This window comes from Mustela lutreola, chromosome X, assembly GCF_030435805.1.
Source record: "Mustela lutreola isolate mMusLut2 chromosome X, mMusLut2.pri, whole genome shotgun sequence".
Lineage (NCBI taxonomy): Eukaryota > Metazoa > Chordata > Mammalia > Carnivora > Mustelidae > Mustela > Mustela lutreola.
The window spans coordinates 1,967,501-1,986,262 of record NC_081308.1 but is presented as its reverse complement, the minus strand read 5'-3'; the positions used below and the strand labels follow the sequence as shown (position 1 = coordinate 1,986,262).

The following is an 18,762-nucleotide window of genomic DNA, read 5'->3' as shown; positions in this document are numbered from 1 at the left end:
CTTGAGTGAGCATGGGGGGCATGTCTCTGAAGCAGTATCTGTTGGGAGTCCACGTCTCCCCAAAACCAGGAAGCCCATTGTTGTACAATCCTGGGGCTGTTCTGACAAATCCCTGCAAACCTGGTGGCTTACAAGAACAGAAATTTATGCGCCCCCAGCTCTGGAGACCAGAGTCTGAGATCCAGGTGGGGAAGGCCATGTTCCTCCTCAGGTCTGCAGGGAGGGTCCTTCCTGCCTCTTCCAGCTTCTGGGGCTCCAGGCACTCCTGGGCTGGTGGCCATGTCTTTCCATCTCTGCCTCCATCTTCATGTGGCTTCTTCTCTGTATCTGTGTCCCTGCTCTTCTGTGTCTTACCCTTATCATTGGATTTAGGGCCTTCCTAAAGCAGAATGACCTCTTCTTGAAATCTTCAACTTCATTCCATCTGCAAAGACCCTGTTTCCAAATAACACCACATTCGCATGTACTAGGGGTCAGGACATGGACCTGCCTCTCTGGGTGGGCACAATTCAGCCCACGACACCCTTCATCCTTGACATGTCCACAGGATGGTGCCATGTGGAATTGTGGACCTTCTTCCCCCAAACCAAACCACTCAGCAGATCCCTGAACACCTGCCAAGGCTTCTGGTAGATGACCACTGCTTCTCATGCTGACACCATCCCCTGGAGTCTTGTCCACCCTCCCTCTGCTGCCCACCACCCCCCTCCACCGCCGCCATCTTGGCTCTGCATCTCCCTGTCACCCCTGCTCTTCACCCTTGGCTCTAGCCTCTGTCCTGATTGGTATCACAGCCCCCACACTGCCCTGGCTCTTCCTCTCAGTGGCTTCTATCATGACAAGGACATCTTTAAAACAAAACAAAAGCACACAGAACCCAAAGCCACCCCCACAGGCACTTCCTGTCATTGGGTGATTTCCTGCTGCCCTTGGCATGAAGAGCTCACTCAAGGGGTTTCACAGTCCCTCCCTTCTCTTGCTGTGCTCTCTAGTGCTCCTCCGAAATTCCAGTGCTCTGTGTAGCTCCTGCCTCCTTCCCTTTACTTCTTCCCAGTGACCCTCCAACGTAGTCTTCAGTCTGCTCCACTCTCCAGTTTCCATTCGAAACTTCCTCAAAAGGAAAAGTCTTGGGTGCCCGGGGGGCTTAGTTGGATAACCCTCTGCCTTCAGCTCACAGCGTGATCCCAGGGTCCTGGGATCGAGCCCAGCATCATGCTCTCTGCTCAGTGGGGAGTTTGCTCTCCCTCTACCCTTCCCTGAGCCCATGGTCTCTCTCAGACACATTCTCTCTCAAATAAATAAAATCCTTAAAAAAAAAAAAAAAAAAAAAAAGTCTTTTCTGACCCTTACATTAATATAAGGTCCATTTGTTTCTTCCTCTACACACCTGTCTTATGGAGTCATCAAACCTGAGCAAGCTCATTAAACCCAAATGAGCTCATCAGTGTTGTCACAGCTATTACAATTGATGGTTACTGTCCATCTTTCTGGCCTGATTGTAACTAACCCCAGTGAACGTGGAAACCAGACTTAAGTTGCTCCTTGCTGCTTTGCAGTCGTGTTGAACACCTGGCACACAGTCAGACCAATGGTGGGGGAAAATGCCGGACCTCATTGTGTTGACTGGATCTTTGTTCAGAAAGTGAGGTTATACCCTTGGGATGAATATTTTCACCCCAGGGACTGCCTAACTCATTTGTGGTCAACAGTGGAGTTTTCTAAATATTTCTAACCTGGTAGTTAACCCTTGATAACAGGAACTGAGCGTGAGCCCAATGGTAGAACTTTAAAGCTGTCTAATATGGCAGCCGTTAGCCCCATGGAACACGGTAAGAGTATTGTCTCATTAACCAGTCCGTATTTCAGATCCTCAGGAGCCCCCTTCAGTGCGTGCCTACTGGCAGCAGACAGCAGGATGGAGAAGCTTCCTGCCCTGTGGCAAGTTCTACTGGGCAGTGGGTCTTTTTTTTTTTTTTTTTTTTAAGATTTTATTTATTTATTTGACAGAGAGAAATCACAAGTAGGCAGAGAGGTAGGCAGAGAGAGAGGGAAGCAGGCTCCCTGCTGAGCAGAGAGCCCGATGCGGGGCTCGATCCCAGGACCCTGAGATCATGACCTGAGCCGAAGGCAGCGGCTTAACCCACTGAGCCACCCAGGCGCCCCTGGGCAGTGGGTCTTAATGGGGGACAATTCTACCCCTACTGGACACTTTGCCGTGTCTCAGCTGCAGTTTGGGGGGCTGAGATGTGGGCATCAAATGGAGGAAGCTGCCTTAGTGAGAGAGATTCTGTCTGATTTGTCTGTCCGTCCATCCATCCCCTCCTCCATTAGTCTATCGGTCGTCCATCCATTCATCCATCCATCTGTATATCTGTCCATCCATCCATCCATCCAATTATCCATTATTGATCCAGTTATCCATCCGACCATCATCCATCTGTCCATCCATTCATCCATCTGTCTGTCCATCCATCCGTCCTTCCACCATTGATTCATTTATCCATCTGTCCATCTTCCATCTGTCCGTCCATCCGTCCATCTATCTGTCTGTCCATCCATTCATCCATCCATCCATTTATCCATCATTGATCCTTTTATCCATCCGTCCATCATCCATCCACCCATCTGTCCACCCATCTGTCCGTCCATTATCTGTCTATCCTCTATCATCTATCAGTCCTCTATCTGGCTGTGTAATTATCCTCTAGCAATCACTTGGCAGTGGTTTTCAACGAGTGGTGTTTCTGCTCCTCCGTGGACACCTGACAAGGTCAGGGGACAATTTTGTTTGATACAGCTGGGTGTAGGGTTGCTCCAGGCATATGGTGGATGGAGACCAGAGACGCTGACGCCCCGCCCGGGAGAGTCATGCAGTCCCAAATGTCCACAGTGCTGAGGTTGAGAAACCCTGATCTAAAGGGCTGTAGTACATTTTGGAGCATTTCAGGGGTGACTATGACATTCCATCCCATCCTGGAACCAGCGTTGGGCTGCATCTAGGGCTGCCTAGCTTTTAAATTGGGAACGTGTGAAGACCCACCTTTGTTCTTCTTGGTGAAGATTCACCCAAGTGACATTCAGAGCTCAAAGCTGCAGATACCATGCTTATAGGAACACCACAGCCGAGCCAGGAATTCCAGGCATTTCCCTTGTGGGACATTTGCTCCTTTTGGGGGCGGGTGGAAACTTCCTGTGTGTGTGTGTGTGTGTGTGTGTGTGTGTGTGTGTGTTTCCTTCCTGATTATCCGTTCTGTATCTCTGATAGGGGAGAGGATAATTTAGTAAATAACTTGTAGAATTGTGCTTTCAAAATGGCTGTTCTATTTTTATCTTTTGAAATAGGACAGTGTGAAATCGAATGTCAGTTGACTCAGCAAAATTCTGAGGGAGTTACTCGTTTAAAAAAAAAAAAACAAAACAAAACACAAAGCTGTCTAAATTCACACAACCCACCTCCCACCCAGAGTTGAGATGAATTAGTCCAGTCTTTTCACCTGATATTTGAAATAAATATTCTAAGTTTAAAAAAAAAAAAAAAAAGAATCTTCATGAGATTATCCAAAACCTCTTTTCTGTAAATTTTGCTTATTGAGGTACAATTCACAGGCCATATGTTTCACCCTTTCAAAGTGTCCAGTTCTGTGTTTTAAGTTCAGTCACAGAATTAGCACACATTTTTTTTTCAAGGACCTTGTCCCCCAAAAACAGAAGTCTGATTATAGTTGTGTACAGCAAGAATTTTATTTTTATTTATTTTTTAAAGATTTTATTTATTTACTTGACAGAGTGAGCGAGCGAGAGAGAGAGAGCACAAGCAGGCAGAGCAGCAGAGGGAGAGGGAGAAGCAGACTCCCTACTGATCAGGGAGCCCAATGTGGGGCTTGATCCCAAGACCCTGAGATCATGACCAGAGCCGAAGGCAGATTCTTTTTTTTTTTTTTTTTTTAAGATTTTTTTAAAAGATTTATTTATTTATTTGACAGAGATCACAAGTAGGCAGAGAGGCAGGCAGAGAGAGATGGGGAGGTAGGCTGAGCAGAGAGCTCGATGTGGGGCTTGATCCCAAGACTCTGAGAGCATGACCTGAAGTGAAGGCAGTTGCTTAACCCATTGAGCCACCCTGGTGCCCCCAACAAGAATTTTAAAAAGTGGGTTTTTGAAGGAAGATTGCATGTGTTAGATGCTATTTCATATATTATAGCTTATAACCTTTTCTGAGATTACCAGGAGGGGGAAATGCCCCCCTCTAAAAAAAGTCAAAACAAAAACAAAACAGGAGAGTTTTACAGTGATAAATTCATGCATTGTGTTATAGTAGCGAACTCTTAACACTGTGGGTTTGAACTGGGAGGGGTCACTTATATATGATTTTTATTTTATTCTAATTTTTTTAACAATAAATGCAGTACAGTACTGTAAATGTATTTCCTGTAGCATTTTATTAATCACATTTTCTTTTCTGTAGTTCACTTTATTGTAAAAGTACAGTAAATAATGCATAGAACATGCACGTTGTGTGGGAGTCAGCTGTCCTGAGGTAGGCTTCTGGTCAACCATGGGCTATCAGTAGTTGCGTTTTGCGGCAGTCAGAAGTCGCATGCATTGTTTGGCTGCATAGGGGTCGGCATAGCTAATCCTCGCGTTCCTGAAGGGTCAGCTGTCTGGGTCACTCATGGAGTCCGAGAGCCTTCCTGCTGGGTACCAGTCTTGCTAAATTCCTTCAGACCACATCAAGCACCTGCTCAATGAATGTGTCATTCTCCCACCAAGTCATGTACTCTTAGTGCATCTTGGGCCACGGCAGGGCAGGAGGACAGGGGTGTCCCATCCTCAGACAGTCTTTGGATCTGAAGCATGGTCCAGACCCTTCAGTAGCTTCTTGGGGGGTGCCACCCGGGAAGGGTTGTGGTCAGTACTGCTCGCTGTAGACTCCCTCTGTCACCCTCTGTACCTTAATGTACCACACCAAGTTGAAGGAGAAGGAAGGAACATGTTCCCTGGAAATGCAGGGCAGGGCACAGTGGCTGGCCAAGCAATGGGCAGGGAGGTGAGGGGTGCTCTGTTCACTCCTGGAGACACCGCCTTTGAAGCGTGCTTCTCTGCAGTATGCGTAGGGAAAGCATGCACCCCAACATTTCCTTCCCACGTCTCTGCAGCCCTGCTGGGAAGCTGTCCTGTAGATTTCCCATCCACCGTTGGCCTGTTGACCACCACCCCCCCATTTCAGCGGCGCAGGGTCTCCTGCACCCTCCTTCCCTCCCGTGGAAGGTGCCTGCCCTGTTTCCTTAGCATCTGGGATGCCCGTTGGATAGTGCACGGAGCGTCCTGATTGAGGGGACACTGCATATTATGTAACTATGCAGGATGCGGGTGATAGTGAGACCTACATGGGTCTTTAACTCAGACATGGCTGTGCCGTCCCTCCCGCGTGTCAGGAGCGACTCTCACTTCCCTTCCTAGCAGTCGCAGCTGGTGTGTTTAAGTGCCGTCGTCCGCGTGTTACTGTTCTACTCACGCATGGCGTGCTGGGTGTAGGCTCTTCCAGGATGGGGGGCGGACACGGGCTCGGTCTTGTGCTGGTTTCTTGTTTTTTTCTCTCTGTGCTTGAAGCTCTTGCGTAGTTTTGAGTGTCCCAACCTTGTGTGGCCTATTATTATGTGAAGCAGGAAGTTAAGTGTTAATGCCAAGTGGGTTTTGGTGAAGTTTTCTTTTCTGTTTGGGGAATATGCTTAAAAAGTGAATTAGTATCTGTCTGTCTGTTTATAAGCTGGTGTCATTCTGTCCATCTGTCCGTTCACCCATCTCTTACCTATCTCATTGTTGTTCTCCCTCATCTATCAATGTATGTATCAACCACCTGTTAATTTGTCTATATCTCTCTTTATCGACTAGCTGTCTAATCTTTTTGTCTCTGCGTCCGTCCACCCCATCCATCCATTATTGATCTCCTCTCTCTTACTTATATCAACTGTCTGTCAATCATCTGCCTGTGATCTGTGTGTCTGTCTGTGCTGATCTAGGAGCTTCTATTATCTTCTCCTCCATGCTTCTGTCCATCCATTATCTGTCTCATATATCTTTTCAATCACTCAATGTCTCTGTCCATCCATCCACCCACCCACCCATGTATTCGTCTGTCTGTCCATCCATCCATCTGTCCATCCATCCATCCACCACCATCCATCCATTCATCTATCCATCTAACTATCCATCATCCATCCATCCATCCATCCATTCATCCATCCATCCATCCATCCATCCAACCATCCATCCATCCATCCAACCATTCATCCATCCATCCATCCATCCATCCATGTGTCCATCCATCCATCCATTTAATTTTGACTGTGCCTTTGCGGAGGAGGAAGGAGTCCTGAATACAGACACATTCAAATCAAACCTAGTATCCATGTCTGTCTTTGTGTTTACTTTTTCTTCTTTCTTTTTTCTTTTCTTTCTTTTTTTTTTTTTTAAGCAGGCACCACACCCAGCATGGAGCCCAGTGTAGGGCTTGAACTCATGACCCTGAGATCACGACCTGAGCTGAAATCAGGAGTCAGACGCTTAACCGACTCAACCACCCAGGCACCTCTGTCTTTATCTTTGTTTAAATAGAAATGCCTTTGTAATTATTTGTGTACATGTGAATACTTTTATGTGATTGCAGCTGGTGGTGGTTCACTCTGACCTGTCCGGGCTGGCTGCCAGGGGCTCTTTAGTTGGGATCAATTGCTACCTTTTCCTTATTCTCCTCTTGTTCTTTTCCACAGCGTGTAAACAGCGAGGTTGTGGGTTAGGTATTTAAACTCCTGTGCTCAGTTTGAATGCTCTTTTGGACCTGTGCTGTGTTGTGGTTCTTGTGTGTCTGTTTGATTATGAGCTCCTTGGGAACTGAGAGCATGTCCCGTTTTATGTTTATAGTGGAAGAACTCATGGGGCGCCCATCTGTGGGGGAACTCTGCTTGAAGGGAGGCCAGCAAGAGGCATGGTTCTGTCTCTGGGAGTGTCAGGGGGGACAGAATTTCATTTCATTCTCATTTCTTCATTTCTGCAGTTACCAGCAGTCAGGCTCAGGGCCACAGGCTAGGATGGACTCATCAATTAGTGGCACTTGCTTAAAAACTTACAGGGACAGCGGGAAGAACATCACGAGGAGTCTTTTATAGGAAACTACAGGAAATGCTTCTTTTCACTGCTGTCAAAAAACAGTGAAATCATTGAACTAAATTTAGCAGTAGACTAAATGTGTGGTGGGAAAAAAAAAAAAAAAGTAACCTAAAAGGAACTATCCAGGAGGGAAAGATTCTTAGCAGCTGGCTCGGGATGTTGTCCCTCCTAATTTTTTTTTTTGTTTGTTTCTTTGTTTTTATGGTAGCAAAGGAAGGTCCACTCAGATAAGAGAGAAGGCGGCAGGTGACCTGCTCCAGTCACTGGACTTCCAGCTAATCAGACTGAACAGATGTTCTTGGAGCAAGAGACTTTATGGATTCCTTTTGCAAAATATCTGTAGTCAGATCCTGCATCTGTGGCCTTAGGTGATAGGGTTACTTTCTTTCCTTTTTTTTTTTTAAGATTCAATTTATTTATTTTTAGATAGTGTGCATGAGTGAGGAGAAGGGCAGAGGGAGACAGAGAAAGAATCCTAAGCAGACTGCGTGCTAAGCCCAGAGCCTGATGTGGGGTGAGACCTCACCACCCTGAGATCAAGACTTGAGCTGAAACCAAAAGTTGGGTGCTTAATGGACTGAGCCACCCTGGTGCCATGTAATAGGGCTTTTCGAAGATGACAACCTAGGGTTCCCATCTAGGGTATAATGATCGAGATGACTTTTTCTAAAACTGTTTAAGTAAAATATATGACTATTCATAATTTAAGAATCACAAGATGTTGTAAACCACAAGATGGGAGAGTCCCCATGTGCCCTCACTCCCAGAGGTAATATCTTCCATAATCAAAGAGTGTCCATGAAACTAGGAACTGGCTTCTCTTGATCCCATCAACACCTGTCTGGACCTTACTTGGATTACAGTGGAGATATTTTTTTTTTTTTCTTTTTACAAATATATGGAGATGCTTTAAATGCTCTATGGTGCATTCTTTGTGAAATCTGAGGTATTTAGGGCGAAAGGTGTTTATGCCGTACAGGAACATAGGACCGAGATGCCACCCTGGGATCTAACCTCCTCCTCTCTCCTGCTTCTCTATCTATGTGGGTTCCTCTGACTTTGCCCACATTTGCAAAAGGACCTCCATTGGTTTAGGCAAGAGATATTCTGCTGCTCCTTCCATTAAATGGTTTCCTCCATTGGCGTATCCATGAATTCAGTCATCCGCACATTTATCCAACTAACATGTGCCCAGGGATTAATCACACGGGTATGGAAAACGTGAGCCTACTGCCCCAAGTTACAGTCCAATCCCAACATGGACCCCCCCCCCCACACACACACACACAAAATGGTGGTCTCTGATATTTTGGAAGTTGGTGTGTTGACTGGAGCATTTTTATCGTGGCTAAACTTACAGTAATGTTTTTCCCGTGATTCTCTAAGTAAGAGCACTTGTCACACCCTGGGCATTTCTAGTTCTTGTTGGTCCTAGTTGGTCCTCCCAGAGCCATGGGTACTGTATGGTGAGTTGATATCCCAGGTGGACTTCCGTTCCCCAATATTACAGACGTGGTGTAGAGAATCTGCCTCAGAAGGTGAGCAACACCATAACATCTCTTTTCAGATGACATTTCTTCAGCTGCATGTTTGCGGAAACTTCTTCGGAAGTGTTTTGCACATGTCAGACTTTGGAATTATGATAATGTGGAAGTGGGAATATCAGCCCTTCTCTCTTTTGCCCTGTAGCAGGAGATTTGTCTCCAGTCCCCATAGTCCGGTGTAGGATCCTTTTCCCATAGGGCATGTTCTGTCATTCAGTCAATGGTTGATAGATGTTGGCATCTCCTACCCCAAAGAATAAGGAATAGAAATAAATGCCAGTTATGTTTAATGGAGCTTATTTAAAAAAACCTATATCACCCTAAATTTTTTTGGTGGGGGGACGATTAATGTTCTTGATATAATATACACACAACAAAATTCATGCATTTTAAGTGTCTCCATTGATGACTTGTTGACAAATGCATAGAGTTACATAACCGCCATCACACAGAACATTTACAAAGCTGACTTCATTTTATGCTGATGGAAGATTCATTTATTACCTCCACTGAGATGCCGTGTGGTGGGCTTTGCATGTGTTATTTTATTTAAAGCCTGTTGGGCATAAAGACTTTTTCTTTCCAGTTTTATTGAGATATTATCGACAGCACTGTGTGAGTGCAAGGTGTACAGCATAATGAGTAGACAAATAGGTATTTTGAAATGATTACCTCAAAGTAGTTAACATCCATCTCCTCATGTAGCTAAAGAAAGTTCTTTTTCTTATTGTGAGGACTTCTAGGTTACTCTCTTAGCAGCTTTGACATATATCATAGAACAGTGTTAACTGTGGTCATCAGGTTGTATGGTAATGTCCCGGGACTTAGTTATCTTACAGTTGGAACTTTGCACCTTTTGACCATCTTTATCCAATATCTCTACTCCCATACCCCACCTCCAATAACTCCAAATCTGAACTCTTTTCTATGAGTTTTTCTTTTTTCTTTTTTAGAATCCACATATAAGTGAGATCATTTCTCTTTGCCTTTGACTTATTTCACTCAGCATAGTGCCCTCAAGGTCCATCCATGTTATTGCAAATGGTAGGAATCAATCTTTCTTTCTTTCTTTCTTTCTTTCTTTCTTTCTAATGGCTGACTGCTATTCCATTGTGTATCTTACTGGGCAGAGGCAGATCCTGTGGCCATCCTGACCTGCAACAAAGCTAAAAAAATGGACTTTTCTACTTTCTGAAGGAAGTTATTGAGACCTGGGGGTATATACTGGTGAGGCTCCCAACACCAAGTGGAGAAATCTCTGCCCATTTTCTTTCCACCACCTTTATGCCTTACAACCAACACCATTAATGTTGTCTTGTGTTCTGTGCATTTAAGCTGGCCGAGCTGAAAATTGTAGAGTGCTAGTTTCATCCACCTTGAACGAGACTCCTATCCTGTGTGGTCCGGTCACCTGACTGTGGCGTCCAGGGACTCCTGCATCCCCCAGGGTAGCTCAGGCTCCGGCTGCCTGAGTGCATTAGTAACCCGTTTGGAGTTCTGTGTGCTTTCAGCTGACCCTGCTCAGACAGAGTTTGAAAGATGTTGCCTCCAGCTTCGTTGTTTCCACGTTGCTGTGGAAAAATCTGAGTCATAGTTGGTGTTGTCTTTCACGTAGGCACAGGGAACGTCCAGATGCAGGTCAGACACTAGGGCTGAAAACGCAAAATATGATCCAATAAATGCAAACCCAGTGATGAAGGGGCTCCTTCCCCGGGGGTGGTGAGAAAGGTGATCAGGAGGAATGGTACCAGAGAGAGAAAGGAGGGGGAAGCCAAATGGTCTTCTTTCTACCATAAAAATGAGACAACATGGCAGGACTTACAGGTTGCACTATGCTCTGTCCTGTTGGAGAGAGGGACCGTAGAAGCCCAAGGATTCATGTGTTTGCCCCAGTTCACAGATCAAACAAAGGGCAAATCTTTCAGCAGATGCTGGTGTCCCCAGCTATGTGCACCTAGCCCAACAGAAACCTCAGTGTCTTCCTAAAGACCTCTAAGCTCTGCCGGTTCATTCTATTTACAGCCTACCCCCCCATAGCCCGCCCCACCCCACCTCCCATTTGGGACTCCATTCCACAGCATCTCACCCCATGTGACTGCCTTACCCTGTTTCAATTCTGTGTTCACTTCCCAGTGACCTTCCAATGAGCACACGCCTCATCATTCGCTGCTCCTTACACAACACTTGCTTTCCTGGGTTTTCACCGCTCCCTCTCTGCTCCTCCTAGGGTAAAATATTCATGATCGGAAACTCTGCCTAAAAGCCAAGGTTACTCATCGTGGGCTCCGCCCCTCCCCGCCACCAAGGAGGCAAGGAGATATATTTCACAGCCTGGCAATGCTCATTTATAGAAAACGCTAAAACAAAATGTTTTTGCTTGAGTGTGACTCTGTGCTCTTGCTCATGTTACCGTACGTAGGTCCTAACCCTGTGCAAGAAGAAAGGATGTCTGCCACTGTGTGGTTGTGTTGGGAGGGAGGAGAGAGTCCTTTGTCTTCCCCCCAGATCTTTCTTCCTTTCTCCCTCTTAGGTTAATTGCCATTTTTCCAACCAGAGAGCCTTCTTGTTCACCGTTCCCCAGACTTTCTTCCCCAGAAAGACCCCTTCCCGTGCCTCATTGCTTAGACACACGGTGATGGAAAACCCAGCTGACATGGATAAGCTCACTGGGCACCATGGAACCCAACGTTCACACGTACCAATTTACATTTTTCTGCCCCTCTACTTTACCTTTGCTCTAGTCACAGAAAGAATTCCTTTGGATCTTTGATCTCATGTTTGCATTAAGTGGTTGCCCACCGGTTTGACGGGTGGACACCATGCCCCACACTGAGGCACAGAGGAACAGGACAGCTTGACGGTGGAGAAAGAAGGTGCATTTGGGTTGGAAATGTCCCACCAGGGTACAAACGAGTGTCAGATTTCCTTGCATAGTTGTATTTTAAAATTTCACCCCAATCTCAGCCCTCTCTCTCTTTATATCCTACCCAAGTAGCCATTTTTTCCTGTATTATGTAGATATCTATCCCATTTTCCAGTCCTTAGCAAATTCTAAAATAAAGACCAAACACTTTGAGCAGGCATTAATTAACGTGTTCAAAAGCCTTCTTCATGAGCGTCACGTGCCCAATACCTTTGCCTTAATCAAGAAATCCCAAAGAGAAATGCCACAACACATCTTTACCACACTTCTGCATCCCACCTGTCCTGTATGAGTGTGTGCTTATGCGTGTAGTCTCCACAGTGGTCCATATGTAGAGGGGATGGCCAGCTTTCCCTCTAATTCAAGAACATTTCCAAGGCAGATCTTTGTCAACCTGCCTTTGATATGTCTTTGTTGAGGTGTGTGTCGTACATGCCCTCACCTGAAAGTTCCTGAATGGAGCTTCTTGGAAATACTCTTACCCGCCATATACCATGGTTGGGAGCTGCAGAAGCTGATGGAGTCTCTTAAGGTCCTGATGCAGCCTGGTGTGCTGTCTCCCCCTCCAGGCACCGGGACATTTGGACGGGTACAGCTGGTCAAGGACAAGACAGCCAAGCATTTCTTTGCTCTGAAGGTCATGAGCATCCCCGACGTCATCCGCCTAAAGCAGGAGCAACATGTACACAACGAGAAGTCGGTGCTGAAGGAAGTCAGCCACCCCTTCCTGGTCAAGCTGTGAGTCTCCCCCACCCCCTCCACTGCCTTCTCTGGGTCCTCTCCCTCTCTGAGATGCCGGATCGGGGGTGGGTGTGTGAAGTGAGGTCACAGCTGGCCCTCTGGCTGTCTGGGACCAGAGCCTCTGCCTGGGCCTTGCTCCCATTCTGGGTGAGCAGTAGGAGTGTGGGTGGTCCCTCCAGACACTCCATTCCCCTCATCCCCTTCTGGGTCACCATCACCAGTTCAGCCTCATTCATGCAGGTCACTCCTTGGGTTTCTCGAGGACGACTGTATCTCCATTTGGACACACCACAGATGTGCCCAGTTGAGGGTTCCCCGCACTGAAAAAATAAATCTCTGTTCTCCCACCCTGTTTCCTAATACAGGATAAGACGATTCTGCACCCAGGTGCCAGAGATGGGAGGCCCAGATAGGGCTCTCTTTCCCCATCCACATTGTGGGTGCCTTCCAACCAGGGTCCATGTCTCCCCTCCACCATCTTCTTCTTGTTCCTTCTCATTCCCAACCCACAGCCCCTGCTTGAGCTGGGGCCCCCTGTCTCTGCCCTGATGTCCAATACTGGCCTCTCACCTGGTTTTGCCCTAGCATCCTTTCTTCCTTCCTTCCAAGGCATTCTTCATCTTCCAGCCATGGTGATCCTCCCCAGATGTCTGTCTGGTGACCTTCATTGGTACCTACAGATCCACGGGGAATAGTGACCCCGGAATCTGACCTGAGCCACTTAGGGCTCATCATGGACTGACCTCTGGGTTTACCTTCTGCTTGCTATCTCTTTCCCTCCACCCTGCCACCCGTGGTCCCATCTCGGAAAGCCACCTGCAGTAGGGGGGAAGTGCCACCTGCAGAAGGAGGCAGGTGCCATCCTTGTGGTCATTCCCTGTCTCTGGCAGGCCACCCCTCCCCTGCAGTGCCTCCTTTCTGTGTGTCTCCCCACCAAGCATCCCTCCCATTGGACCAACTCCTATCTTTCTTCTCTGATACACCTGTCCTCACACAGAGACAGCTCTTGGTTACAGCTCTGGAACATCTCCCGTGTATGCAGACTCTGAGAAGGACGTCTGTAAATGCACAGCTGCCCCAGCTTCCCATCCTCCAAGACCAAAGCAGCGTGTTGCCCAGAGTCCCTACTGTGTTGCATGTTTAATGAGGAGGAGAAACGAATAGGCTGAATTTTTGTTTTGTTTTGTTTTACTTTCCTTTTATGGAGCTGTGGGTGATCTTGTGCTGATAAAGAGGGGTCAGGTGCATCTCAGGGTTTCAAGTCCTGGAAACAGAAATAGCCAGCGATTCGGGGACTCAGCGTTGCTCACTCACCACGTGTGAATTCTCCCATCCGGTCCACGGTGGAACAGCCATTATAAAAACGAGTGCGTTAGATCTTCTTCTGGAATTAAGGAAAGCGTCTAGTTATGTCTCTTGGAGGAACTGAAGTAGTGATTCTAGGGAGGATCATTAGCTCACTAGGGTTTTAAATAAATATCTTCTGGAGACCTGGGCTCCGTTATGATATTGCCAGATTGCGGTCACGTGTCTAGGTCTTCCTTCCCAAGACAGGGAGTCTCAAGCCAACCACTTCATGGTTGAGAAGACACAACGACCTTATGTTGACACATGATGGACTCTGGATGGGCTTTGTGATTGCAAAACTGGAGTGCAGGTCACAGTCAAATGTCGTCTTCTTATATGTCAAGTTTAGTGAAGGGTGTGGTTGAGGAATAGGAATGTCTCCTCATCATTAAATGAACATGGAATTTGAGGAACAATTCACTAGTCTTCTCAGAAGGGTTATCCTCATTGGCAGAATGTGGTAGGACGTCATTTAAAAATTTGTCTACCAATCCTGATCCATTTTTGGTTTCTCCCCAACAGTACTGAGATACTGCACAAAATGAGGCACGTTGTCGTGTCTGCTCAGTCCTGAAATGCTCAGATTCTGGAGAAATTATTATCAACAACAGATCCTTTGAAGATGTAAAGTGATGTGAAGTGATAAACATTTCCAGGTGACCGTTACGTGAAAATTATGGAAAATGAAAGTATCAGTCCACTTGGGCTACCATAACTCAATACCATGGAGTAGGGCACCTAAACAACACACATTTATTTCCCATAGTCCTGGAGGCTGGGAGTATGAGATCCAGGCAGAACTGAGGCAGATTCCCCCTGATGCCTCTCTCCTGGGTGTGTAGACCCCGTGTTCTCATTGTGTCCCTACATGGTCATCCCTCTGTGCATGTTTTGTCTTCCCCTCTTCTTTTTCTTCTTTTCTTTAAGAAGATTTTAAGATTTTATTTATTTATTTATTTTTTTTAATTTGAGAGAGGGACAGCACAAGGAGGGGAAGAGGCAATGGGAGAGTCCTATGGGATCTTGGTGTACCCTTCTGACCTCATTATACCTTAATCCCCTCTTTAAAGACCCCATATCCAAATATGGTCCCATTCTGAGGTCCTGGAGTTAGGGCTTCAACATGTGAATTTGGAGAGAGGGGATATAATTCAGCTATAACACCTACTTAGTGACGTGCCAAGAGTAGACCTCTCAGAGCACGTGGATCATATTACGATATTCTTCTAGTGCTTGCTTTTTTCTGTGTGTTCTCACTGGAGTGACACCAGGTGTGTCTACACACTGGGTATGAGTTGAGCTAGTGAAATCAGACTCTGGAAATTCTCTGAACATAGCACGGAGATCATGCTATGGATGGGATCCACGTTTATGGATGGGAGCCACAGAGTGTCCAGGTCCATGTGATGAGGGACATGTACTAGTGGGGAAAGACCATCCATGAAGAATGTATTTAGTCCCCCAGCTGCACAGGTTGTCTTGTGAATGGAGGTCACTTCACCCGACATCCTGCATCCCAAACTGTCTGAAAACATGGAGCAGGTTTTGCTTGCATTTCTTGAGGCCACGTGGAATGCTGCTGATTCTGGGTATCAAGCTGGTTATTTGGGCTTTGAAGTTGGGGTTGAGTGACTTGGCAAGTCCGCTGGCGGCATTGTCTGAGCTCAGTATGAGAACCGCTCCTCTAGTATTTTTGAGAAGATGTCAGGGGATTCATTAAATGCACATTTGAGAATAAGTTATGTTTGGGGATAAAGTCGTTCCAAAGGCCAGCTCAGCCCATGGCGATAATTTTAGAAGAGCTGAGTAACTTACTTTCTGGGGTGCAAAATCCAGATTTCTGTGGGACAGAGGCTTGGGGTCTGCTCTTTGCCCTTTTGGGGGCATAGAAATTGCTGGTGTCCTAAAGTTGTTTGACTCCAGAATAGGGTTTTCTGCCTTGGCACCATTGACATCAGGGAACGAGATCATTCTCTGTGGTGGGCTGCTCTGTGTAATGTAGGAGCGTAAACAGCCTATCCGCACTCCTCCAACTCAGGCCAGTAGCATGCCATGTACATGTAGAGAGGAACCTTCCCCAGACCCTCCTCCTCCGTCTCTCTTGTGAGCATGTGTCCTGCTTGCCTGTCTCCTGGTAGAACCTAAAGCCACAGAGTTCAGATCTCACTGTCTGCACAGAAACGTGTCAGCACATGGCAGGTGTGCCAGCTCAAGGATGCCGAGTGCAGGGATGGGGAGGAAACACCCTGGGTACAGTACCCACCACACTCCAGACAAGGAGAGCAAAGAGATGGAGTTTTGGGAGCAGACTCCCGTGATTGTAGGGGCTGCCAAGTCTGAAATCCATGGGATTGGCCAAGTGATTTGAAACAAAGGTAAGAGTTGATGTTTATGTCTTGAATCTGAACTCGGCAGAGCCACCTTGGAAGCTGCTGACTCAGGCACAATTTTTATATAGCCGTCAGATCCAGAAGCAAAATACCCTCTTCAGTGGGAAACCTCATATTTTTTTGTTGTTGTTCTTTTTAAAAATATTTTATTTATTGACACAGGGAGCAACAGAGCACAAGTTGGGGAGGGAGGAAGAGGGAGTTGAAGAAGCAGACTCCCCACTGAGCAGGGAGTCTGACTCGGGGCTTGATACTAGCACCCTGGGATCATGACCTGAGCCGAAGGCAGACACTCAACCGACTGAGCTGCCCAGGCACTGACACTTTTTTCCTCGTAAAGCTGTCAGCTGATTAGATGAGGCCGACCCATCTTATGGAGAGTCATGTATTTCTCCTAATGTCTGCTGACAGTACATGTTAATCACACCACGAAAAAAAAAAAATTGTCTACACAGCAACATCAAGATTCCTGTTAGATCACATGTCTGGGCACCAGGGCCTCTTGGAAATGATCCACTCAAGTAGCCATCACAAAGGGCAAAAGCAAGAAAGCTTGAGTAGAAGAGCAGAGCCGTTCCCTCATCGGGCACTTGAAGTGCCCACTGTAGCGGACGGGTCGGGGGCTGCTCACCCAGACTGGATAAGGAAGTAGGACACATAACCTACAACCGCAGTGTCCAGATCTTGAGCAACACTGTGGCGAGAAACCCTGTTGCATGAGCCTCCCATCTCTGGCCTCCAGGGACCGTGTTCCCATGGAAGTCCGTGTGGATTCCCAAGCCTTTGCTTACACTTTCGCAGGACTGGGGAGTTTTACCCTCTTCTGTCCTCCGGGAGGGCAGCTCCTCCATCTTCCCTCCCTGGTTGGTGTTCTTCATGCCCCCTTTCCTGTACCTCTGGGTGACAAGGGCTTATTCTTCTCACTGCCTTGTCTTGGACATCTCGTGGTCAACTATGTTGATGCCACAGTCTTTATCGAACCCTCTGCACCGTGGGTTGGTTGGTCCCCATGGACTCAGAGGGGCTGCAGGAGGTCAAGGACAGGTCCATCTGTCCCAGGAACTAACTTGCAACCCCCTACACCTCTGTCTGACCTCCTCCCGTGTCCCGCTGTGTGTCTGCTTCCAGTCCCTCCCCCCATCTCAGTCCTCTCTTATTTCTCCTTTCTCCTAACCATGCCAGGTTGGTTTTTGTTTGTTTTTCCAAGATGAGAAAATAACCACGTATCTCCTGGATGCTTGTGACTGGTTGTTCCCATCATTCTGAAGGACGTAGGAGAGTGTTTCTTGACCAGCAGCTTGTTCCCTTTCAGTGTTTGCATGTGTGCTTGCAAACTCTAGAGATGGAGATGGCCTTGCTTGCAATTAGCTGTTCCCATGTGGTGACGGCTCTTCAGGAAACGGGCGCCTTGCGTCTTTTGCTAAGGTGTCCCCCACCGCCCTGCCCACGGTGTGACCAGTTGATAGGCTTTCAAAGCAGAGCCCAGTGACTTTACCTTGGGTCTTGGTGGATGGGGGCGGTGGCCCCTCTTTCTGAGCCGCAAAGATGTGGGACCAGTATCGCTGGCCGCCAAGCAGCGACATTTGGCGTAGGACCTCTTGGTATGCTCCGGGTGAGCTGTGCTGCCTGCCGTGGGGCGGAATCAGTCAGGCTTCTGGTGCAGGTAATGACAGTCGTGGATGGTGATTATGCTTCACCAGGGCTATTCTGGAAGCCTGCTTGTCGTGCTGATGTGATCTCCATCGGGATGGGAAGAATGATTCGCACGCCTGCATGGTTCCGGCCACCTTTACCTCTTCTTACCATGGGTTCCAGCGCTCAGACTTTACCTGATGGAAGTTGCTGCTTCCAGATTTCTCAGCCTGGGTGCACCTGACATTTGGGGGTGGATGTCTCTGTGACGTGGGGCGTCCCAGGCATTGTAGGACGCTGAGTAGCATCCCTGGTCTCCACCCTTAGATGCCAGGACTTCTGTCCTTTCCCAATTTTGACCATCCACATAGCTCTGAGCACCTCCAGCAATCCATTGGGGGGACAGAGCTGTGCCAGCTGAAAAAGCCAGTGCTGAAGACAGAGATGCAAGACAGTAAGTGGGCATGCATGGGGACCCACTCTCCGTTCCTGGACCCAGCCGCTGAGCCAGGAGTTCCATCACTGCGTCTGTGGTGACCAGCCTGTGGACCCCATCACGTTCCCTAACCTGGTACACCGCCTTGCATATGAGCAGAGCCAGGCTAGGGCTGATGTTGCCTAAAGCAACGATCTCTCCATGTCCACCAGCTTGGGTCTGCTCTCCGTGTCCCTTAGTCTGGAGTCAGGTAGTTGGCAAAGCTGTTCCTTTGTTGCCCATGTAGTCACAGGGGAAAGAAGACCCTGTTCTGACTCTCTATGCACTTCTGTCCATTTGAAGCTTAAAAATGCTGACAATGTGTCTTTAAGTTTTGGAGGTTCTGGGAGTGGCTGGAAGGGCAGCATCTGTGCCAGTGAGCAGTGGGGAAAAGCGGATGGGAAACAGGGCAGTCTGCATGCTGTGGGGGTACAGGTGGGAACATGTGTGCCCAGGTGCATTTGCTGGGCTCCTGTGCACTTGCCGGGGGCGGGGGTTTCCAGAAGCATGAGGAGGAGGACACGCTGTCCCCACATGGCCCAG

General features: G+C 47.5%; 1 protein-coding gene across 1 annotated transcript in view; it reads left to right on the top strand.

The window, feature by feature from the left end:
* The window catches only part of PRKX (protein kinase cAMP-dependent X-linked catalytic subunit), a 76,957-nt gene that overhangs the window by 15,917 nt on the left and 42,278 nt on the right, over positions 1 to 18,762 (top strand). The window contains exon 2 of the mRNA XM_059156555.1: positions 12,204 to 12,372. Within this exon, the coding sequence (XP_059012538.1) occupies positions 12,204 to 12,372 (169 nt within the window). The remainder of the gene's footprint in view (positions 1 to 12,203; positions 12,373 to 18,762) is intronic.